The sequence below is a fragment of the Vidua macroura genome, chromosome 2 (genome assembly GCF_024509145.1).
Source record: "Vidua macroura isolate BioBank_ID:100142 chromosome 2, ASM2450914v1, whole genome shotgun sequence".
Classification (NCBI taxonomy): Eukaryota; Metazoa; Chordata; class Aves; order Passeriformes; family Viduidae; genus Vidua; species Vidua macroura.
Window position 1 is genome coordinate 10,693,154 of NC_071572.1, and position 26,412 is coordinate 10,719,565.

The 26,412-nt window shown below is 34.9% G+C and overlaps 1 protein-coding gene across 4 annotated transcripts in view; it reads left to right on the forward strand.

Annotated features, from left to right (window-relative positions):
• Window positions 1–26,412, forward strand: part of DMD (dystrophin) — a 566,297-nt gene that overhangs the window by 320,496 nt on the left and 219,389 nt on the right. For 3 of the 4 annotated variants that reach the window (XM_054003170.1, XM_054003155.1, XM_054003164.1), the window contains one exon: window positions 7,004–7,193. In XM_054003170.1, the coding sequence (XP_053859145.1) occupies window positions 7,004–7,193 (190 nt within the window). Of the gene's footprint in view, window positions 1–2,635; window positions 2,722–7,003; window positions 7,194–26,412 lie in introns of those variants that run through there. The other variant, XM_054003180.1, reaches the window with a different exon arrangement.

Sequence of the window (26,412 nt, forward strand, 5' to 3'; positions counted from 1 at the left end):
TCACCATGTAAGTATGATAATCTATGTTCTTATATATTCTTAACCTATGCCAAAGCAAGCTGAGGAAAGGAGACAAAAGTGATGGGGGCAAGAAAAGATAACATTCCCTCTAACTCTCTCTCTCTTTTATCCCTTTAAGGGGCATTTTGGGAATGTAGGATCCCATAAGTGAACAGAATATAAAAGGAGACAGAAATTGTTTTTGAAAAGGTTGATGAGAAGTTTTCCTACAGGATAACACAGATCCCTTTGTGCTGATGTTGTCAGGTGCTTAATTAAAAAGGGATTGTTTAAAGGTCCTATACAGAAGTCCATATATGTGATTTTGTTCACCAGGAGGTGATATTTCCTTTGTTTTTAGCAACTCTTATCAGTCTCATAAAAAAAATGATGTAGAATAAATGGGGGAAAATTATCCAAGGCTGATCTGAAACTTCATGGATAAATATAGGGTTTGGGGTAGATGGGTTTTTTTTTTCTCTTTTTGCTATTCAGTACCTATTGTGTTTTAAAAAGAAATTAATGGGACAAACCATCTAAATTCAAAAATACGTCTACAAATTGATTTAGTATCTTTAGTAACAAAGAAAGCAGTTCAAAGGAAAATGCTGGGAGAAGGATTGATGATTTTTGTTATTTTCATACAAGTCCTGTTCTTTTCAAGAAAGTCTGTGAGAGGTATAAGTAGAAACAAGCCAGCCACTGAATAGTAGCAAAAGAAATTGTTTCCTCTCTCTTGCTGTATCCATTTTACTAAGTACAGAAACACAAGAAACATATTTTCTTGTTTTGAAGAGATTTATAATACAAAAACTGTTCAGGAAAAACGACTTGCATGTTGATTAGTAGAGTGAGTAACTATTCATTGAAGCATTTTCCCCTTTGTCTCAATAGATTTTTAAGAAAAGACAAACTGTGGGCTTATCCCTATGATCAGGAGATGTTTTAGAATGTTCTAATTTTTGTATCTAAAGAAAGTGTTGTTATTTAGGAAACTGTGATTGCTAGGAAAAGAGCAGGATTTTGTCCCTGCGAAGACATTCTGAGTTCCAATCAGAGCATGGGGACATTGAGGGCTTTTGTTCTTCCTTCCTGCAGAAATAAAGAGAATCAGCAGAGAGCTGCCTTTGTGTGTCTATTTTGGACCAGCTTTTGCACTTAATCTCTCTGTATGCCAAATTACATCTGGAATTTAAAATTATATCACTGGAATATATCTGGAATATAAAATTATATTCGTTTGTTATAAATATGGATAGTGCAGCCAAGACAGATGCCCTTCAGCTTATCTGAAGAAGGCAAGTCAGCTCTCAGGCAGTAGATCAAATTGTTGAGAAATTAATCTAAGGCAGAGAGAAGCACTGCACTGCCAAGGTTTAACCCCAGCCAGCAACTCAGTACCATCAACCACTTGCTCACTTCCCTACAGTAGGAAGAAGAACTGGAAAGATCAGCTAAATCTCCTGGGTTTCTCCTCTAGAAAAGCTAAATAAGAACAATTTACTAATGGGGGGGGGGGGGGGGGGTGGTGGGAGGGAGGGTTGGAATGACACTGAATATGCTACCAATATTATTGTTAATATTAATTGTAGCTATGGGGAGAAGGAGAGAGAGTAACAAAACCCAAGAGAGCCAAGTGATGCACAGCACAATTGCTCACAATTGCTGACTGATACCCAGCTAATTCCCAACCAATTCCCAAGCCTGTCTTTAGAGTACAAAATTCTGTACCAGCACACCAAAGCTTTCCTGGCTCCTCACTCAAGATGAGAGCATAAGGGCCTGTGGCTATGTCAGCTACATGTGAATGCTGATCTCAAGTGGTTTGGATAATGATGTTGTATCTCTAAGTTAGGTTACAATTTGAGACTTTCTAGCCATTTGCAACAAAATTATTTCAGAGGTAGAGTTGCACACAGGTGAGCAATCTCCAGTACTGTTCTTAACTTGATTAAGAACATTTTCCAACAAAATAGTGATAGTAGGACATAAGTTTGCATATATAAAGATCACTCCAAAATTTAAAGCCAAATCCACATGCCAGTGACCTACAGCAGACAAAACCTCTGTTCAGAGGGTCAAACTAAAATACACATTTATGCAGAAGTGTTACTGCAAAAATCGTAAGTGCACCTTACGATTTAGTGTTAAGCTAGTTGTCATCCAGAAAAACATAGGAAAGCAGTACTTAAAATGCTGTCTCAATGTAGTTTTCTCCACTGAATGTTGTAACAGGCATCCAGAGTTAATCTGAACATTTATCACTTACTAGCATGTATTAATAACTTTAACTGGCACTGTAGAATATAGTACCTAGGTTCTGAAAGAAAACTCCTCTAACCAGCAATCCCAAAATTAATGAATATGATTTATTTTCAATTTGCATTTCAAAATTATATCAATAATAGTTATCTTAAGAATTTAATTTTCATATCTGTGACATCTCTTTGTGTTCCAACTTTATCTGAGGTTAAATTATTCTCCGTCTTTGATAGGTTTTTTATCAGTCCAGGTTAAAACAGCTGAAGAGTTACCAGTGAGAGCTTAAAATTATTTAGTAGTAAAAATTAAATATTCCAATTAAACTTTTCAATTGTTCCTTTTTCATATATAGAAGGGATATATAACTCATGAAAAAGGTGCCAACTTTTTCCAGCATCAACAGGAAGATGCATGTAGTTCAAAATCTCTGTGATAGTTGACAGAATATAGTAAATTCAGGTAACTTTTTAAATTTTATTTTATTTTATTTTTATTGTATAGAAGTGTACTATTAAAAAAGAGAAAATACAATTATAGAGAGAGAACCACATGAAATATAGAAGTAAAACCATTTCCTGATGCTTTGACAGGAAGTAGTCCAGGATATTTTATTTTATATCTCAGTGAGATAACTTTAGATCACTACAGTCTGCAGATGGAAGTGTGATTTAGTGATCTATTGAACACTGAATGATACAGAGTTGCTTTACTTTTATTGCTCTTAAAGAAATACCTGGAAAACAGCAATGTGTTTGTGCTCTGCACTTGCTGCATGTCCTCTTACCTGAGCATCTCAAAGCATTATTCACACACTGACCCTCACCATGTATCTCTTACTGTGACTAAGCATTGCAATTTGAAATACACAGACACTCATAAAATGTGAATAATTCATTCCAAATTATGTAGCAAACACTAAAGCTGAAGAAAAATCTGATATTCACACTTGCAGAGCCTCTACAAACACTGTGTTCCTTGTATTGTATGGGATTAGGTAGTGCTGAATGAAGCACTGCTGCAGTAATTTCAATCACAGAATCACAGAACATTCTGAGATGCTAACTTAATTTTACCCTCCTTTTCTTCATGAACATTTGTATACTGCTATGTTTAAAAAATATTATCTTTAAAAGTTCTCAGCACAACAGCAATGTCCTGAAACAGAGGCTGGTAACTTTCATTTTTTGTGGATCATTTAAAACCCCTAAAAACACCTTCCTGGCAGTATAAATGTTCACACATTGCTTGACTCACTTCCCCTTACATGCCACCATTATTCCCTCAGCTCAAAGCCTTCAGCTGACATATACTTAAAAGAGCATCATAACTTCTGTCCTGAAACAAAGCTCATACAACAACTAGAGTTGGTGAATTCACTGTCACTGATGCCATAGTTCCTAAAAATCAAATTTACAGGGATGTTTGGGGACCAGCTTGCCTATTTCTAGACATAAAAAAATGTAAAGCTTTAGTAAAATTAAAATTGTCTAAGTGATAGGTGATTTACTGTTGTAGTCAGGAGAAATAATTTACTCTGACCTTGACCTGGTATAACAGATGTGTATAGGCAAGGGAGGAGAAACTGAATTCCAGAAATGCTGTGTCCTCTATAAATGTTTTATAGAGGGAGTGTAGTTTGCCTGTCCTCTGGGTGTCTAGATGAAAATAAGATGAATCCCACCTTTAGTGTTTCTTCCTTGAATAAGAAGCTTTTGGTTATACACTCTGTGATTATTTTTATAGCATAGTATAACAGATTAAACCATGATTATCCCATTAAAATATTTTTATTATATTTTAGTATTTTAGGAGAGTGCTGTAGTGTTTGTTCTGTGCAGTTTTCCATTTACATTAAATATGGTTCTGGTTACTTCATGTTATTTTCTTACTGTTTGCACTGACTATGAAATCAAACATACCTGGATAATACAGACTAGAGAAAGGATCTTTATTTTAGTTTTATGCAATAATGTCTTGTTCAATATACATATTTATTTGACCCCTATGATTCTGTGCAATTTAGCATATGCTGGATTTGATGCTCAGTTTTATTCCTCACGTTTAGACATTTTTTCATTCTGTCTTCATACTTTTGTAGTGAGAAAGCCGAGTGAAGTTTATTGATGTGCTGCAGAACAGTCAGTGTAGCTGAATGTTTATTGCATGTTAGCTGAACAAAAATTTAAAATGCAAAGTACTACATATTTTCTGGTGGAATTATGGTATTAGCATGCTTATAAAGAAACACATTTCTGTAGACTGAAAGAATTATGTGCTATAAGATTTCTGTGCATCATAGAAATGCCAGAAGATTCTTCATGATAAAAACTTCATTCTTTGCCCAGATCAATAAAATGCTATATTTTTTTCTTGAAGTCTGAGAGTTTCTCTAAAGCACAAATTCTGACTTTGAGTAATTTTTCAAATTGCTCTCCTTTTGAGTATCTTTTTCATATCTGTGCTTGGTCTTGGGTTTGTTTTTAAATCTCACTGTGCATTTGCAGAATGTTGTTATTTTCAGAGTATTGCTATGTATTTATAGGAATGCAGGTGTACAGTAGTTAAAAATGTGCCTTTCAAGTTATGAAGGAACTGTATGAGAAAAAAATGTTTTATGTGATTCTGCAAAGGCTATTAACTACCATGCTGCACACTGTAAATTGAATTAGAATAATGCTATAAAGCATATCTTAGAATTGTTCTCTGAAGAGCTGGAAAAAATACATTTAGTTCATGCAATTGTATTCCATTTCCAAGTTGTGTTGAATAAATGTAATGCTGGTTTTGAGCTAAAAGTGGTAAATAGGTCAATACAGTCTTTTCTAGGTAAAAGATTTTCTTTGTCTTATTATCTTTTAATGTACATTGCTAGTATCTTTAGGTGTCATTTCTATATAATTAATCTTTAGTTTAAAAAAAGAACAACAAATTCTTTCATTGCAGTTATTTTAAATTAGAAGTAGCCTGACCACAAGCCATGTTTATGCCCATGTAGAATAAAGGTGGGGAAGAGATCATATTCACTATTCTGCAGCTGAGTGTTTCCCACTGACAGCCCCCTGGGGACGCATTCTAATGCAGCCTAAGCAGTGCCATGATGTGGAGAGTTCTTGTAGGTGGCAACAGGTGCAACTGAGGTGAACATCCAGTCCATTTTTAAGCTTTAAAAAAAACCTGATGGATGATTTTGTAGAGAGGCATTCAATAGCTTTCTCGGTTTTTGAATGAAAAATAAGTCCTTTCTTTTAACAAAATAGTTGGGAAAAGCAAATAAGATGTCAAAGGATTAAAAATAGAATAGAAATATGGCACTTCTTGTGACATTGGTCTCTCAGGAAGGATATTTTTTTTCCTGTAGTGGTTGTCCTTGCCTGTACTCTGACTGACTTTTTCTCTTTTTCTGTTCTTACTATCCTCTGCTGCAATTTAACTATATGCTTGTCAAAAAAAAAAAAAAAAAAAAAAACATATTAAGTCAGTGCCACTTGACAAAACTTGTTGTGGTAGGTTTGGTTTTGTTTTTTTTTTTCCTCACTTCCACTGATGAACTGGGGTTTATCATTACCTACCAAGGAGTACAACCACTTCACAATTGGAAATGGGATTAGCAAGAAAGATCAGCACTTGGAAATCTCATGACCTCTTCTGATTAATTACAACTTGAGAAGTTATGTTTGCTAGAATCTAGTATCCTAGTCTCCCTAAATAACTAGGCAGGAAATCTATTGAGATATGTGAAGACCACCACAGATGTGTAGACTTAGCATAGGTATGCATCAAAGTGCCTTCATTCCACTTGAAGTAATGCACATTACCAAATGACCTTACTAAGTCTTTTCAGAGCTTAAAAAATTATTTGGGTATCATGTTGATGTTCAACAAATATGCATGTAATACAATAGGTAAGTAACCTTGACAGATTTGTACTAATAACAATGTCATACTTAGCTGCTCATGTTTCTAAATCCATATTTTTCTCAAGTTCAAAGCAAAAATATCAGTGAATACATGACACCTACATTTCACATGAATGCTGATATAACACAGATCTGCTTTAATATTTTTTTCAGCACCAGAGTTGCTGAAATCTTTAGTGTTCTTTCCTAATCTGAGTTAGACCTTCTCCAAGGATAAGATAGCCTTTGTCTTTAAAAATTGTATTTTATCCTGTAACTGATAGAGATCATCCTTGTAATTTATCACATTCAAATTAAAATTAAAATAACAATGCATTAAAAAAAAAAAATAAAGCACAAAGCCGACACAAACTTTAGTGTTATAAGGGTTTAAGATGTTGAACACAATCTCCGAATGTTTCAATTAGTGAAAATTAATCACTGAATTTATCATATCATGCAGTGGTCAGGAACTATTTTGTGATTTCTAAAAATAAACAAGTATTTCCACTGTAGTGGAAAAAAAAATAATCTTTTATTAAAACAAAACCAGGGAATTACTTACGATTTTCAATTGTGCATATTTTAGGCATAGTACATTGAAAGAAATATTTTTGCTTAATTTTGTATCAGACTGATTCCACTTACTACTTCTCAGGTGAAAATATAAAAAAAGAGCCCTACCTGCTGAAGATACAGTAGAAGTTCTGTAGCTAATTTATCAGCCAACTTACCTTGACTGGAACATGAAAAATATTTTGTGTGTCTTTTTTACATTTTGATTTAATGATTAAGGTTTGTTCTCTTCCAAAGAACACTGTATTTGATTTTTTGTACTTGTGCAGGGTTTGTGAACGTGAAGCAGCTCTGGAATCAGCCCTAAGAATGCTGCAGCAATTCTACCTGGATCTCGAAAAGTTCCTTGCTTGGCTCACAGAAGCTGAAACAACTGCAAATGTCCTGCAGGATGCTACACACAAAGAAAAGACACTAGAGGATGCCAAAATGGTTCGGGACCTCATGAAACAGTGGCAGGTAAGCCAAGCACTTCAGTACAGAGGCATTTGACAAACATGAGAGTTTATCAAGCATATCTGATAATTATAGAAGTTATATAATTTGCATCAAGTTTATTCTTTGTAGCTTAACTGAATTAGTTTTTCTCCATTACTTTCAAATACATGAAGAAATGGTAATTTGGTAGTCTATTATCAACACGCTCCATTGCAGTAATAAAAAGAGATAACTATGCAAATGTTCATAATAAATGCCTGGACAGTTCTCATACACTTATTTTCCTCTGGGGGAAAAAAAAAATCTTAAAGAAAGACAAGATTGTATTTATTGTTCCAGAGAATCCTGAGGAGAAAGAAAATTAATTAGTTGAGATGGAGCTGTTGAACTATGTTGTTATACTTCCATTGCGTTTTCTTCGCTGCAGTTATTGAGAGGAATACAGATATGTCTGCTTGAGGTCTTAAATTTCTTAAATATGAGGTTGATTGGATGTTTGGAAGGCAGGGCCCTTTATTCCAGTATTGATAGAATCATATAATAGTTTAGGTTGGAAAAGGACTTTAAGATCATCAAGTCAACCACTAACCCAGAACTGCCATGGCCATCACTAAAACATGTCCTCAAGTGCCACATCTACACATCTTTTAGTAGCTCCAGGGATGCTGACTCAGCCCCTGCCCTGGGCAGCCTCTTCCAAAGCTTAGTGACCTTTTCAGAGAATAAATTTCTTGTATTCACTCATAATGCATGATTTTGATTTTGACAGGAAGTTTAAAACTAGAGATTTAAGGCCCTGGATACTCTATGCCTTAGTTTATTTATTGATGAAAAACATACTGTGAAAAATTTAGCTATAACTGATTAAAAAAAAAAGAGTAAATTTATATAGTAGTTCAAGAATTCTTAGCTGCAAAATAAATTCATTTATTATGATGGGTAATATTTGCAGTAGTCATAACCCAGTGCTCTGTATCAAGTCTTTATTGTGAAAGCTTTTTTGTTCAAACAGGTACATTTTCCTGATAGTGGTGCAAATATTGTCTATTTGCTAAAAATGGGTAATGGAGCACAATTTTATCAATATAACAATTTTATGATGTCAGATGAATAATCAGAAAACAGAGTATGGCTTTTCATTCTGTTTCTCAGGTATTGCTGAATTGATTCTTTCAGGCTTCACACCTTGCTTGTGGGAGTTCTCTCTCACAATTCACTTTGATGTATAAAGATGAAAAGCAAGAACATGACATAAATATGTAGTTTGCACACAGTTTATGCATATAAAAGATTTAGAGGAAAAGGAGCTTTACTACGTCACAGAAGTCTCTGAAGTATGTATTTATGTTCTTTGAGGAAAGGGGTTATTGCTCACTAATGCACACAATCAGCCACATAAAACATAAATAGTGATAAGCCTTTTTTTAACTGTATTGTGGGTCAGAAATATACTTACCCTACATAACACATCAGGCAGTGACTGAGAATCAGTATATTCCAAGAAACTCACTACGTAAATTGTACACATATCAAAACAGACATATTCAAATACAGTCCATGTCCTCAATATGGTTTGTTATCATCCAGTATGTATAGTAAAACTGCAAGCTCTGCTTCAGCATAGAAAAAATCCTAAATTCTTTCAGTCAGAATTAGAATTTTCCAACTTACTTTTTTTTCTACATGAAGTCTTTTTTTCTTTTTTTTTTCTCTCACCAACCAGGCTGAATTCAGATCCTAGGAGATAAAATAAAATGGTGCTTTCTAATTAAACACCAGTGTCTCATGAGTCTTTGGAAAGAAACTTTGACTCCCTGGGTTTATTAGAATGCATAAAAGTTATGGTCAAATATAACAAATGGATTTAGTCTCTGTCTTGCTCTTTGCACAGTTCCATATAATTGGATAATGTTAAAATAGTCACTAGGACTCTTGAAATGCTACAATTCTGTTTTAATCTGATATTTTTAACCACTAGGTATAAACCAGTATTTTGATAAATAATTTTCTACACAAATAATGAAAAACCTACGTTTCTGAGTTCAGTAGTAGCTTTGTATCCTTGTCACTACAGATGTTTATTTCACTTTTAGTGATCCATCAGCTTCCTGCTTTACACTCTCAAACTTTATCTTATTCCTTTAAACAATTAGGAAAATAATGACTTGCTGTACAGAAACTTTTTATATAGCAGCAGTTGCTTGTCTAGGAAAATACCACATTTTAGGCATTTGTTTTCCTTTTCATGTTCAGAAACCATTAACTCAATTGTCACTAATAAAGATTAATCTTTCCTTAGTAGTTAGCAGTTCATTCAGTAGCAGAAGGAGAAAAGTGAGACTTATATAACTGCACATTCTGATTACGCGATGATGTAATTATATTAAAATGTTGCATTATAAACACCCTGTTTGTTTGTACAAGCATGTATTTGCATGCATCATTTGTCTGAACTGACAGCAATGTAATAGTTGAGGTGATTCATAGTTAGAATACTTTCTGGAGAATTTTCAAGGATACAAACCCATTACTCCAAGGAGTTGTGTAATTATGTACTGCTTCATTTTTTTCTAGTTGAAATATATCATGTGTCCTCATGAGGCCTGGTTTGTTAAGTAACCATATGAAGGAGATGAAAATTAATTTCACTTTCTGCTTTCATACTTCTAGTGATACAAACTCTCAGCTGTGTTCATGATAATTGTGGGTCAGTTTACATGACACCAGGTCTGCTAGTGACAGATGGAGTACACCTGTCCCAAAGGGGGAAAAGGATCTTTGCACAAGTGTTATCAGGGTTTAGTGAAGAGTAAACTGAATTTGAAGGGAGAAAGATATAAAACCAGGCTCGCTGGAGATAAGCCTGGGGACAGCATGTTTGAGGGATGTTGTCCTAGTGAGGTCCTTTGGTCTGACAGCTCAGTGGAGGTAGGGGCTGGAGATCCTTGTGGCTGCAAAGATACAAGAGTTATTGATGAGTTAGACCCCGTGGAAGAACCTGAGAATGGTTGTACAGGAATTAGGGGTTCTCCCTGCAGAAAGCTGGGGGGATCTATAGCCCAACGTCCACCTGCACCAGAGCACACAGAAGGGACAACCAACAGAAGGAGCTGGAGCCCATTGGGCAGCTGGAAAACCATGGCACAGTTGCCATGACAGAGATATGGATGACTTGCATGCCTGGAATGTGCTGTGGATAGCTATAAATTCCTTAGAAGAGATAGGCAAAGAAGGAGAGGTGGTCTGACAGCCCTGTATGGAAAGGAGTGTTTTGACTGTCTAGAGCTTGATGCTGGTGCCAACAGGGTTGAGTGGTATTGGTTAAAAATCAGGAGAAGTTCAGCAAGGCATATATTCTGGTGGGAGTCTGTTATAGACCTCCCACCAGGATGAAGAGGAAGATGAAATATTCCATAAGCAAACGGGTGAAGTCTCATAGTCACTAGTCCTTTTTCTCTTGGGGAGCTTCAACTTACCAGATGTCCTCTGAAAATGCAGAAACACAGCAGAGAAGAAGCAGTCTAGGAGGTTCCTGGATTGTGTGGAAGAGACCTTCCACAGCATTCTCCTTGAGAAACCAGCTGCTCATGGCTTGGATGGGTGTGCTCTTAGCTGGGTAAAAACTGTCTGTGGGGCCAGGCCCAGGGAGTGGTGGGGATTGGAGTCACATCCAGCTGGGGACAGACATCAGGGATGTTCCCAGGGCTCAGCTTTGGGCCAGTCTTGTTTTATGAGGAGTCACTGAGGGAGCTGGGGGTGTTTAGCTTCAATAAAAGGGAGGCTCAGGCTTTTTCAGCTGATAGAGGTTGTAGCAAAATGGGAGTTGGGCTCTTCTCCTAAGAAGGAATGGCCTCAGCTGTGCCTGGGCATGTTTAGACTTGCTATTAGGAAAATTTTTCTCAAAGTAAAAGATGTCAAACATTGGAACAAACACTGGCTTCCCAGGGAAGTAGCTGAGTCACAATCCTCGGATCCCATGTCACTTAGGGATGTGGTTCAGTGGTGAAATTGGTGGTGTTAGGTTAATGGTTGGACTTGATTATTTTTGAGGTTTTCTCCAACCTTAAGAATTCTCTGATTGTATGAAGTACTTTTCTGTTCTGTCTTTTTAGCAATAATTGTATGTGACACTTTATGCAGCTCATGTGGTATTAGATAGAATGTGGATTTATCCTGTTACTTTATGAGTGCAATCAGTTAATATTAAGCATGTAGATGAATATAATCACAGACTTTTTTTACTGAACTCTGATGAAGAATACTGCATGTGGCACCTAGGTAAACAGTAACTGGAGAATGCTTTTGTACTTGATACACAGCTTTGAAAATGTTTCTGAAATAATCTATGATGACTGACAAATTATTGGTAGTATAGACCTGACTAAAAGTATGCCAGAATATGATAAATGAAGCAAAGTTAATACTTCAGCATGAAATACATAGCAGATTGATTTTTATTGCCACCTTCATGCTCACTTAGCCTATAACCTAAGTAGTTTTCCATTAGAGTCAGGAGTTTTGCTGCTCATAACATGAAAAATATGCAGTGCCTCAAGTTATACCTCAGAATATACAGTATGGGCAGTACCCTTATTTTCTCACAGTGAACTTTTTGTCTAAAAACATCATCTAAGGGGCATGAACAGCAAAGAAGGCACTCTTGTCTCTTCTATTCCTATCAGTTCTTCAAAGGTGCTCACTTGTTTTTAAGGTGTCCAGGCAGCTGGTTCTTTCCAGTAGTAAAAAGCTGAGATAGATACATATTCCTGACACTTCTCCATTATTTATCAGGATAGGTTATTTAAGAGATAAACATTGCTTGCAAATTTATTTCAAATATAATTTATATATTATTGTCCAACACATTTAATTTTGTGAATGATCTATGGATTAGATGATGAATCTCTGTAAAATAGAAAAGAGAATGTATCTGTAATATTCTTGCTCATTTAAATTGAACTTACTAAAAAATATTAATTAATTTTCAAGTACTTCCATTCTCTCTTCTGAAACACTTTGTCATTCTCCATTCTGAAACCCTTTTTCAGTCACTTGTGTTTATAATTGTTCCCTGAAAACTTTAAAAATAACATATAATGTTCTTTCCTTACCTGTATTTTTTAAAAAAAGTTTAATTCTCCATTTTTGCCTTTTATACTAACTTGTTGCCAATTCTAAAATAAAATCTGTTCTACAGCACCTGGAATAGAATAGCAGTGCCATCTTATTCCACTGAGTAATAGAAAAGAAATTCCAAAAACTTGAGTTTTAAAACAAGTATTCTTACAACCTAATCTGAGAAAGGGCTAGATAGCATCTCAGAGTGATTTTTTTCCTCAGAATGGATTTTTTTAAATATTAGTTAATATTATTTTGAAAACAAATGGTCACAAATTTTTCAGTATTGCAATTAGCAGTCACAAGGAAGGGGATTAATGTTCCTTTGATGTTAACAGCAAGTGTCAAATACTGAATACTTTCACAGGAGATTCAGGTGCTGATTCTCAGTGAGGATGATGATAATACAACTGTTCTTCTTAGCTGGAAAGAGAAGTGGTCAGAAATCAGCAATAAACCAGCTAGGTAGATGTCACTACTTTTTGTCAATTATTTTGTTTCGTTTTTTTTTTAGTCTGGATGGTCTTTATAATAAAAACAGAAATTTATTGCTGCTGCAGCTTGCCTATGAGTTGATGCATTAATGTGTATTCTGCTTCTGCCCTCCCTGTTTCTGAACTTAGAAGAAAAAACCCTTATCAGCACAAATTTTCTTTTGGGAGGTAAAAGGCTTGTTTTATCAAGATATCCAGTTCTCTGGTACTAGAATGAGATTTAAGTACTCTTAAAACTTATTCTCATGAAAATAAACAGCTCTCAATTGTCAGAAATCTCACATATAAAGTAGGTGTCTCCAAATAAGAACGTAAATTTATTTTAATTTCTCATTTGCATATGTTCTCATAATCATGGTAGAAGAAAATCCCATTTTTCAAATGTGCTAAATAACCTAGTATATTCTCCTTGGTTGATTTATGTATTTCCTCTGTAAAAGTCTATTGAGCACACCAGAGGGATGGTCCTAATTTTTCATTTGTAGGTCAGCATTCAAACCCTAACAGCTTTAAACACAGGTTTTCAAACACAGATTCGATGGGAAAAGCTTTTGTAGCATGAAGTCTGAGGTTCTGTTGTGTTGAGTAAGATTATTAGAGGAGGGCATGGAAAAATCCCAAGTAGAAATGGAACAGAAGGGATATGATGGTTTGCCATTTTTCTAAGTTCCAATTCCTGCATTTTCTTCTAACCTTATCATTTCTATAGGATGTCCCATCACTCCTCATGTAGGCTTTTCTAAAACAGGCTCTCCCACATCCAAAGAAGGGATGGATGGACTATCTCATAATCTTTGGAAGTGTATGTCTTATTTCACTGTAGCCCATCAATTTGAAGTGGCAGGAATTAGACTGAGTGGTTCCCAGAACTTTGAAGACTTCTGCCATTCCATCTTCCCATGACCATCAGTGCAGTCTAATCTGTCATTTAGTTCTTCTAGTCACTTTGTATTGCTTATAGCACATTTATTTAAAAATTGAATAATCAGTAAAAATTAGGCAAAAACCCAGTGGTAGCCTTAAATATATTCTGATGATGAGCTTAAAAGGGTATCTGTGCCTTATGCAATTAGGCCTCCTACCAGACTGTTCAATACACTTGGCTAAAGAGCACATAGTTTTTCATTTGTGAGACCAAAAATGTATTTTTCCAAGGCAGGTAAAAAGAAAAAATTATTGTATTGTGATTATTAACATGTTAATGTAAAAGGGATAAATTGTACAGTACATAACTGAGGAAAAGTATTAATTTTGGCTTAGGGCAGACATATTCCTGAATATGTAAGAAGTCAGTGACCTACAAAGAATACAAATAAGGAATAAAATAAAAGTACAAATCATTTCCATAGAAAAGTTATACTGGCTTTGTGAAAGGTTCTTAGATAGGACTGAGAAAAATAGTTGTCTTCTAAAAGAAGTGCCTCCAAATTTCCCTTTTTATGAGTATATAGCTGCAATGTCACAGGTTTTCTGGATGTGAATTTACACTTTTTCACAATACTAGCTGTTCTGTATATGCAGTGTGCAGCAGTTGTTTACTGTAGCAACTCCCACTATCTACTTTTGACAATGTTTGGCAAAAGTACCTTTTCTGTACCAAGTGTCCCATTTCATTTTCTGTCAGAAGTTTACACTTTCTTTCTTTCAACTGCTGACAAGAATTTGAATCTCTTCTGCCAGCACGAAGTTCCACATGTTCATTTCTCCTTGCATGCCACATTTTTCATTTGAATCATTTATTTTCATTGGATTCTATTTCATTTTTTAGGTTTTCTCTCTTGAGTGGATGATTTCATTTTATTGATTTTCACCACATAAGCTGCCATTTATCCCACTTATTAATCCAAAGACTATTTTTTTGGCTATTAGTACAGAATTATTATGTCAACCTGTTTTGCAGACTCAAATTAAAATTAAATAAAATTTTAAAAAAAATTGAGTCTGGACTCAATTTAGAATTAATATCTTCATCTCTGTACTCTCTGTGTAGTTGAAAAGATAATGCAAAACCAAAAGATGACATAGGCAGCAAGAAGCATGAATATTAATCAGTTCTAAAGATGAAGATTTTTTTTTTCTTTCTTTGTGTAATTTTTTTTCACATTAGAAGTCTTCATAGCTCATAGCAGCTTGATTGAAAAAAAAGTGTCAGTCAAAAAGGACTCATATCAGGTTACACTGATAATTTGTTGTGAAATAAATGAATTAACCTTAAAAAGAGACTGTGTGGCTGCTTTTATTAATGCCAGAACATTGATTTCTGGTATCTGAATCTGATATTACAGTTTTTAGGCAAACTTTGCCAGTGGAGGAAATGTGAGCACCAACTAGTAACTAAGCAGATTAAAGACACAAATAATATTCTCCCCAGAAATACCATACATTGTCTATCTACTATATTAAACTTACCTAATTTTAATTTCTATTTCAGTCTGCTAGATTGAACATAATTGTAGTGACTTTTTTTTTTTTTTTGGCAACTACTTCATAGCTCAACAAAAAAGAATAGCAAGACACACTTTCTAGAGGACTAAGTACAAAACCCAGAAGACTGAGTCACTTAATTTCATTGTTGAACTTCAAAGGTCTTTTGCTGGGAAAAGCTTACAGTTGTCCTGCTATTTTTTGTACTGGTTATATCAAAGTGTATTTCCCTGATCTATAAATGAAGTGGCAAATCCTTTCTTTCCAGAACTGGGAAACCTGCTGGAAGCTGTGAGATCAAAGCTATGAAATAAACCTGTTCTCACTTACGTTACACCTATTACAGTCACAACAGTGCATTAGCCTGAGTGGATCATTTATTTTTCTTTTTAACTGTGATATTGTAATTCTATGCCTCATGAGTAAGAGTTGCAGCACTGTTTAAATCCCAGCTTGTTGATTTGCTTAAAAAGAAAAAAAAAATGGTCATTTTATTTTAACCTTTCATTTTTGAGACATGGAATACTATGGAGGGTTAGCACCGCCTGAAAAATACCGCCAAAAAATGTGATTTCTACCACGGGAGCTGTAAGTGAGAGCTTGTTGTTTCGTTATCTTGTGTTTCCTGCTGGATGTTGAGCACGCAGTTTTACTCCCGGGTGCTGTGGGGCTCATACTGCCCCAGGTGAAGCCAGCATTGTTACCAGTTTTAACCCAGCTCTGGGATGAGGGTGCAGAAGCAGAAATTCCATGTGGCGTCCTTCGCGCAAACTTGCAGCTACATTTCCACAGCCAAGTCCTTACATTAAGCCTCATCCTGGGAGACTCAAGGGCTGTTGACAGCAAAAGGAATTTTACAGATTGTCAACACTTATTGTGACTGACTCAGGATAGAAACTCTTCACCCAGTTGTTTGGGTGAGATGGAGGAAAGGGAGAGGAAATTATGGGTACATTTAAATTATTTAATTAATTTTATTTTAATTTTGGGGCTACTTTATTATTTAAATATTTTATGGGTTTATTTCTAGGATATTTACAGCACAAGGCTGGAGGTTGATATTTCCACATATTATGGGGGCAGATATTTAGAATATATGCTAACATAAATTAGATTTGCTTAAAATATTTCTTCTTCCCAATTTCTATGTTCTTATGTAGTTTCTGCTTTTTCATTGTTGCGTAATTGAGACACAGCATGTCTCAATACTTGGGAACAAATAGAGACAAGCTGGACCTGACAGAAATAGAAAAAAATTATTTTATGATTTTAGTTAAGAAACTTTGTAGAAATCTGTCTTTATTAGCATGCTGTTTTGCTGATGATTTCTCTGTTTTCATTTTGGCTTATAGCACTGTAAATTAATTTAACATGAAAGGATGAAAATATTGCTTTTAAATTTTTCTCATTAAATTATGAAAAAATATTACAATAAATAATAGAAAAGAATGCCTCTGGTAGAAGCTTCTGTTTACTCAATCATTGCTGCAGCAAGAGTGAATTATTGCAGAGCTAACTCAGAGGCAATATTTTTGCAGCTACATTACATAAAACAGATGATCTCAAAACTTCAAAAAACAGCACAGAAAAGAAAGCACAGTCTGGATCCTTTGAAAGTTAAACATCTATTTATATTTCTATGAGGGGCTTGGGCAAGACAGTTGGCTGGAATTGAAGCCTCTCACATCTCAAGTGTTGTGGTAATGAAGTGAAAAGTGAATTTCATTGTTATCCTGCATGCATCAGCTCTAGGTGCTGAGTTTGAGGTCAGGATATTCCACATACATGGGTGATTATAAGATGTCTGGGAGGGTAAAAATTAATTCTGTAAGTTACAATAGGGATGCTGATATTATCATCCACATTACTAAAATATCTGTAAATTTGCATTACCTGGAAAAAGAATGTTTTGGTTTTTTTTGGTCTTGGCTTTGTATTTTGGTGTCCCTATGGACTGTACAGCATATTTTCTATACAGCTCTTTGTTGCCAGGGGTGCTAAAAACCTTCCTTCTGCTTAGGTCTTTTTTTTGCAAGGTATCTTACTGTTCCATCCCTTTGAAATAATCCAATTTAGCTTCTAGCCTGGATTGCTCCAGACTTACTCCTCTGCAGTCTTTCTGTTTCCTGCTTACATTCATTTGAAGAGATGTGCAGAAACCATGTTATACCATACATTACAGGCAGGAACTGGGCCTGAAATTATTGATGTGTTTTCTGTCTTATCCACTGGAAATAAAATGATGTAAGATATTTTAAGCCATTGACAGACAGATATCTTAGAAATTAACAGAAATACTCTTAATTGCTGTAATGGTAATGAGTCCTTTGATACTTAATGTTATGGAAGGGATAATCTATAACCCCTTTTATTTCCTTTAAGTAGTGATAAGCCACAGAAAAACAATACAGAATACCTCTAGTGATACCATAATGTATTTGGGTTTTTTCCTCTCCTTATCTGAGATTTCCGATTATGATTCTGAAAGACACTTGCGAATGCTAATTTAAAACTGGGAAGTAGAAAAGCCAAAAAATTATTATTTTCCAGGGCATTTCTTGGTGATTTAGTAACCTTGTGATTTTGTAATTTTCTTCTGCAAGACAGGTAGAAATGTTACCCTTTTTTATTGTTGTTGTTGTTGCTGGATACATTAAACAGGTTTTATTTATGAAGCATTTGTGAATGTCACCTAGAAAACATGTATTAAGTGTGTTGTTTTGTTAGGTTATGGACCTATTAATTTCATTATGGATCAATGAAATAAGAAACATTTTTGAGATAATTTAGAAACTTAGTGTGCTAGAGAAATATGGATAATAAACTTGCTATATATGTACATGTTCATACATATGATTTTCTGTGTATTTAGCTCTATTTCTGTGCATTTGGCTGTCAGTCTTCAGAATGTATTCTAGGTTACACTTCTAGCATTGTGTTTTTAATACAGTGCTGACACTGAGCAAGCTGATCTCAAGAATAGAGATATTAGAAGATAAAACATCATTTCTTCTGGAATGTTGTTGATGATATTTACAGTCATGAAGATAAAATGTTTGCAAGTTTTTAAAAGTGTTGGGCTCAGTTGTGCCTTCCTCCAGGCCTTCAGGAGTTACTGCTCTGCAGCAGGCAATGCTGAGAAAATAAACTGTGCCACAGATGCTACTGGGAAATCTTGAATGCTTTCCAGAATTTGCAGTCACAGCATTCCCATGCCACTTGCTTCCCACTGTTTTATAGAAGGTGATGGTATACAGTTGGTTTGGGTTATTCCCAGGCCTTTTAGGTTTGGGTGTTTTAGTAACTGGGGGAAGTAGAAGAGAGAAATTTGTATTTTCCCAAAAGATTGCTCTTCTCGCTGACTTACACCTGGATAACCAAACAAAAAATCTGTTTCCATTTGGCTGTCTTCAGGATCATATTTTCTGAAAACAAATGTATGAAATTGTGTTATACTTAGGAAATCTTACTTTAGGAGCTACACATCCACTTGGGTGAAAAAGTAGCAATGCTTTATGGCTTCTGTAACAAACTAAGTGATGCTGCTCTTGTTAGGGATAATAAATGGTGTTAATAAACAGTTTCAGCATGTTCGACAGAGCGAATTTATTTGCTAAAATTATTTTGTAATTTAAATAAATTATTTTGAGTCTATCATAATTGTCTCATGGAATATTAATGAATGGGGAGAGAATAAATTTAAACAATTCCCTATTCATCTCCCTTTTCAAGCACAGAGAAATACTGTTCTATTTTAAGTTATTTCATGCTACACTTCTGACACCTATTTTGAGTTAAAACAATTGTAAAAATCATATTCTTTTTCCTTTTTTTTTTTTTGTCTTTGTTCCTTAAATTGTGCCTTAGCATTTGTACCACTGGAAAAAAAAAATGTAGAAACAAATGTTCAAATCTTGTTTGGTTTTTTGCTGATGTTGGTGTAGATATTGTCAGAGTAAATTAGCCCTGCAAATGCAAAAAAAATGCATACATAGGGATATGTATGATTGTTATAAATTGATATGAGTAGCTGATATTACTCTTTATTTTCAGGATAGTTTTTTTAGCTGCTGTAAAAAACTTTCCCCTCTGGAGGTGGGTAGAGAGAATAGCAGTGATATTGATGTTTGCAGAGCAAACAGATGCAGCAGTGTTGGAGAAAGAAAGTAAAAAATATATGTAGATATGAGACTCTAAAGACATGAAAGTGTCCTTTCAATTTTTTTTTTTTTTTAAAGGTTGGTCTATTTGATGCTCCAGCCTGTGAGTTCATAATGCACCCAGGCCTGATTGGTACAACCACAGATACACTTGCTCATTAGCTGGGGTTGGCTTTACCCTCAGCTGTACTTTGGAAAATTCTGTTGTCATGAAATGCTTAGCACTTAATGCTCTGTAAAGAAGCCATACTTTTGTTTTGTTTTATATGTGCTTCAGTATTTTTGAAGAAAACCAGGAATGGGGTTCCCTGGGCTTAAGTTAAAACCATTGCTTGTACTAAATAAATTTGGCAGTTCTGAAATTGGATTTTTTAAAATTCCTTTTACATTACATTCCCAAACCATCATACTGATTCATTGTATTACAATTTTAAAGAATGCATGTGGTCTGCCAGGTGTGGAGGAGAAACAAAACAAATTGATGTTCCACAACCTCTAAACCAGTCTTCTGACATTATTGAGATGAAGTGGAGATTTCCATGGAACTCGTGCCCAAACTTGAACCAGATGTCAGCAGCTATTTTAATGTTAATGGGCTGGCAAAGTTGACAGAACCAAGGAAATCAGAAGTTACAAACTCCTTTTGCTATGCAGAAAGTATTTCAGTGTTTCATATTACAATGGTGTTGCTTTCCTGAATCTGTGAATTATGGAGGCAGTGAGAGCCTTAATTGTTTGAATCATTACTGGTTTTGTAGTCAAACAAGTCTTTACCATGATTGACTGTTTTCCTATGAATTTAGAGATGCAATTAGATTAAGGGCTGTTCTGTGCTGTTCTAGCTGAAGGTGAAGAGAGATAATTATGATGTATTTGTCATTAATATGGCAGGAAAATTGTTATTATAAGAGGGTAAAGAGCCAGCAAAGTAGCAATATCATAACTTCTTTTTTAAGCAGTGAGGAAATCTTTTGTAATGAGGATCATATTTGCATGAGATGGCTGCATGAGAGCTGTGTGAGCTGTTCAACATGATTCCTGAGGCTTTTTTGCTAGAATCTCCTAGTTATATCAGGATTAATTTTTTGAAAAGTACAATGAACATATGAGTGAGTGTCTTATGGTTTAAGCTAATCACATAAAATATCAGAAGATTATCTTCTAGAATATGTATTAAATTAGACAACTGAGAGTTATCTTAACTTTAGAAAATTGATTCTGAAAGCATGTAAAGCTCATTGGCTTTAATACTAGGGTCAGATGAGCATAAAGGTTCAGATTTTGGCCTGTCCAGACCAAATCAGGTTGCATTCAGTCCCCAAATGTATCACTTAGGGCTATTTTTAGAGCTGGTTGTCTTCCTTTTGATAGGAATAAATATTTTCAAAATTAAAGCTTTTCAGAGCAATAAATTAATTTCAAAGTAAATGTAATAGGAACATGTTGAATAATTTTCATTATGGTGATTTGGTTTTAGGAAATATATTAATTTTCATGTGCATGCTATAGCAAAATATCATTTTATGGCACGTATACAGTGAATTAATATTCTGTTTTATGATTTTGTGATTAATCAAAATAAAAGATGGCATAGTTCTGAGTCATAACTCCCACCCTAAATCAGGGTGATAGTGTATTTTCGAGATTTAAATAATTCAGTATTCATATACTCCACAGTCTTACTCACAGAGCAGGAGTCCTCTTGAAAGTCCTGAATGTGCTTAAATGAAAGGAAGAAGTCACAGCAGACCAAGAGTGGTGTTTAATATCTTATTATTTATGTGTTCTTCCAAAAGCTACAGAGAATTAGGGAGGACTGAAGCAGATGTATGAAGATAGAATAAATAAAAGTTAACTCAGGCCAGAAAAAAGCTGGTGAAAGGAGGAGGGTGGTTAGGGATGCTAATAAATAACAAAATTCTCCCCATCTCTCCCTAGCACTTAAATTTTGTGTAATAACTGGAAAGGCAATGTCTTTTATGTTGAACCTATCTTAGAAAAAGGACATGAAATCCAGCACATATCAGTTGTGCTTTTCTGAACTGAAAATTTCTTTATATGTATACTATAGAATTAACACATGAATTTTTATATAGTCCTTAACTTGTCTTTAACATAGAAAAGACATAACAGCTACCATTTTTGTCCCATTTCAATAAAATTACTTTTGCATACCAAAATACTGCACACAAGTAGAACTAAGACAAACATGAACCTGTGGTTTTATTGTTGTGTGATGTCTCTATAGTTACCAGTGTCTGAGTTATCTTCAACAAGGCCACAATTATTCTTTGGTCATAAAAACATCACTAGAACCAATCCTTGGTCTAGAATATAAATGCCAGTTTTTAAGTGCCCTGTAGTACAGTAAATAACTGAACCGTTCAGAATGTTGCATTTGAAAGTATAAAGAAACTCTTGCTACTTTTTTTCTGGATTCCCAGTACATTTTTTGGAGTTGGTAGCTGCATGCAATATCCCTCTATTCTTCTTTCGCTGACTTCTGAATTCCAAAGCTGAGATAGCAATAAATGGGGTTTTTCAAAGCGTATTTTAGCAATCTTTTATATGTTTACAGCCATGTGGGTCTAGACCTATCATGCTGCATTCTGAAACTTCTGCTTTATAAACCCTTGGGGAAATGCAACTGTTAAGAGTAATTTTATCAAACCTAAGAGAAAAAAAAAAAAAAAAAAAGCCCTGAAATTTAACAGTGATAAGTAGTAATTTTTCCCCTTGAACTGAATGTACAGAAGTTTCCTGAAGACTATAATCCTGCTCCAAGCTATTGGAACATGTGTTTTGGCCTCTATGGTTTGTCACTTATTGATAGAGGTTTTCTTAACTTTAGTTAGGCCCAAAAGAGCCTGCTTTTACAGTGTCAGATTTGAAACTGGTGCTATAAAATTGGTATTACAAGTTATAGTTTTTTCATATGTCTGATTACTTCTTCTTTGAATTGCTTGCTTGCTATACTTTTGCAGGAAAGGAAAGAAAATTTTGAGGCATTTTTATTTCCTTTCTAAAAGGGACACTGCCTGTCTTCAGCACTGGACAGAATGATGTGAGGTGGTTTGGGTATTCAGAAGTGTTGAGTTCCCTTGAAGTGTTGAGTTCCCATAGACCATGTTCAGCACCAGGGCTTTTTTCCCTTGCTGGTGGCACTGGAAATACAGAATATACCCACAGTAGAAGCATATGGCATTTTGTAATGCTATTATAATGAGTATCATTGAAATAAGAGAGATTTGACATTTCCTCCAAAGAATCACAGTTGCAGGGGCTATTGGAAACCTGTAACTCTGCAACAGGCACACATTAATTAATGCTGTGTCACAGTGAGATTCCCATGGAACTGTTTATTATACATACATTAGAGTGATGCAAAGTGCTTGGGTTGATGTAATTGCAGTCAATTATCAGCAAATTAATAATGATTTACCTACTTTTAAAATACCTTTATGGTGTGATATCTCCTCTGGGTTATTAAACTGTGAGGTCATCAGAGGAAAGATTTTAACATGCACATTCTTTGCCATTATGAGTTAACATGCTCACTTTTCTATCAAAATAACTTTAATGTGGTAGTGCTTCCATTTTACTAGGACAAATCTATTAGCTTCATTTATATTTACTCCCATAAGGGTTGACAGAATGTCTAAAAGCTGTCAAGGCAGTATCAACTGATTTCTAGGAGAAATAAAAATGGAACTTGATTTTGACACTCAGAGTCTTACAATATGAAGCCAAATATTAAGAAACATCTACTCAGAGAATTGACTAAAAGTTATAGAAGCAGAACTAAACCTTTCATATGCTGTTTCTGAAGTGTAATTGAGCATATAAATATGAAGGTGGATATAAATTCAGGCTCTTTCAATGAAGAGAGCTTTCCCATGAAAATACTAGATTTGAGAATTGCCATAGCAACAGTGCTGTTTCAGAAAGGGACTAACACTATACATTTTCACTGTTATATTTCCATTTCAATATATTTTCCTTAAAATTACCCATTTTCTGGACTTTGTAATGTTAAGGGAGTGTCATACCTGTGTGATAGCTCCAGGGTCTCTCTGAAGAAAAATATTTAACTAAAAGGAATTGATGTGCAAAGTCATAAAATGGCAACCCTAGCATTTCAGAGGCAGCATGTATTTGAATAAAAAGCAGTGATAATATAGCAGTGAAAAAGCAGTGTAAGATTTTTTAGTGTAAGTATTTATCTGATTTTTAAATATTTAATATAGTTTTCTGATTTGTTGGAGACACAGGGAAATCACTTTTGGCAATTAGCAAGAATTTTGAGTTTAAAGAGGATAAAAAAAGATTTTCCATTTAATAGTCTAATTTTTTTAGCAATTAAACCATAAACATTTGACATATTTGAGAATATTCTTTATATGATGAGCTAATTTGGGTTTTGTGCTTTTTATGATATAAATAAATGAATTTTCTTGTAATATTTGTGAAATGTGCACTTTACCTTTGTTCTTAAGAAATATATTTCAAATATATTCTCTCCAATTTTGCCCTCAGTAATGTACTTCTTTTCATTTCTTTTGAATTAACAAGGCTTCTGTTGCAAGGCTGTTCTTATGTCCACTCTGCCAGGAAGCTAAATTATCTGAAGACATAGCAAAGAATATATAATTAACTAGAGCATCCTAATTGCTCTAGTTACATTTTTAAGTTTAAAAGGGGCAGCAAAACTGATCTCTTTTGATGGCCCATAGAGTGGTTCAAGTGGTTCACAAAATGACACAAAAAAGAAAGTTACATCTGACTTTTTATCCACATTCTATATTTACAGTCTTCTTATCTGGAACTGGTATCACCTCCATTAAGTGTTTAATTCTTTATGTTTTTCACAGTCTTTACTTTAGTGGGTTTATTCCATCCCTTCTGTAGCTGTGGATATGGAAAAAGTCTTGTCCATTTCCTACTGCTCTGGTGCTAGAAAAAGTTATTTACTGTTACAAAAAAATCCAGTTTCTATAAGATATAAATAATATCTGAACTGAAGTTAAAGAGTTGCAGAATTATAAAATAACAACTTTAGTGTTCTTTTAGAGACACCACCAATATTGAAGTAGCAAGGATGGGATAATCTGAAAAGACAGCATAAAATTCTCTTTAGCTGAATTTTTACATTTTATTTAATAAAGTACAAAGGGAAATTCCACAATGGGAAACATTTTTATGTTTATCCTAAACAGCAACCAGAACCTCCTTTTCTCCACTGAGAATTCTCTTTTCTCAGCCACAAAATCAGGTTCCTTCTTTTGAAATCTGTTTTCTACAGATCTGACAGACCTCAGCTGTCTGCTAGTGCAGGATATTCATTCAGTATTAGATGTTCCTTTTGCTAAAGGCCATGACCTTCAGATTCCTGGATTTCTGACTTTGTATTCAACATAAACCTGACATACAGCATGTGTTGACTTCCTTGTCCTGAGGACAAGTTAGCTTGAGTTAGGTTTGCAGTTAAAAGACAACTAACTGTCTTTTAGAGAGGTGAAGAGTCATTTCTAATTTATATAAATTGACTGTTTCCCACAGCTGATACAATTATATTAAGGTAAGTTGAGAGGCAAAATGGAAAATATTTGTGTATTTGGTAGTGTATTTATATTTTCAATGAGTACAGCTTATGACCTCTAAGTAAAAGGGGCACACACAATGCCTTATCAAACCAGAAGCTGCTTAGGTATAACACCAGACTGAGCTAAATGCAATTCTGAATATTAAAAAGTGTCCTTTATCCTTTTAAAGGAACATTCACTGACTACATGAATGCACATGGTTGTGCATGTGCTTACACTAAGAATGTAATAAAAGCAAATTAAAAGAAATTAAGGAGGCTTGAATAATCATTTTAAAAGGTCTATCATAAAGCATGTTCATTCCTGCTGTGTCACATGAGACAGTGGAAGAAAGATTATTTTGTTATTTGTTTGCAGTACTCCTGGTTTCATTCTCCTCTTCCTCTGCAAAACACAGCACCACTGCAGCTGCTGTGGAGTTGCAGATATGCCTAATTAATAATAAAACAGAGCAGCAGCCTAAGAGCAGACTTTCTGTGCCACCAGTTAGAGCATCCTGGCCATGTCTGTGCTCTGGGCAGTTTTTACAGCTGGTGCCAAGTGTAAGGACACTGATAGCCCCTGGCTCTGATGGCATTCAGAAAGGGCTGACCCTTTATGTTTCACTTTTTGTCCATGAACCAAGACCTCTCACACCTGTCTGGGCTGGCCAGTTGCTGCTCTTTGGTAAGAAAAGGCTGCTGTCAAGTTGTGTTTGCTCAGTTGAGCCAAGGCTACCTGGGTCATTCCTATTTTTTGAGCAGCTTTAAAAGTTTTGTTTGGTTGTATCTGTAAGTGATACACCATATGCTTGGCCATCTGTTGTTTGCATGCCTTATTTTAAGGAGATAGGTAGACCACTTTGAATAAAGGCACTTCTATTTAAAGTAGCATTAATACTCATGTTGTCCAAGCACACCTTGGTAGGTAGAGCTGAGCCAAGTCTTAGTCCTCTTAAAATTGCTGTGATTACAGAAGTCTTGGTGGACAGAATAAAGCAAAGAGTAGTAGAGGGATTAGAAATCAGACTTTCATTTCAGTGGCTGTCAGTTTTAATGTCTTTGTCTGCAGTCAAAGCAGGTACAAGAACTCTAAAAATGGCTCTAAAAGATCTAAAAGATATCATAAGGTATCTTTTTTCTTTTTTCACTTTTCATCAAGAAGGACACATAATGAACTATAGAATGTGACTTTTTGGCATCAGCTTGAAGCTGAATTTTGTCATACAAAGATGTTAGCTTTGGAAAAGCATTTTAGAGACTTTCCATTTAAGTATGATCTTGGAAGTTTCTGAAGAGTGAATGGACAATAAGGAACCTTATATTACAATTAAAAAAAAAAAAAAAGTTTGGTTATCTTCTGTGCTTTCTCATATCTCAGAATACTCCGGTGAGCAAATGGGAGCAAGAGGAGAAGAAAAAAACAGCTTCCATCCTACCCCAGTTCTGAAAGGATCTTTTAT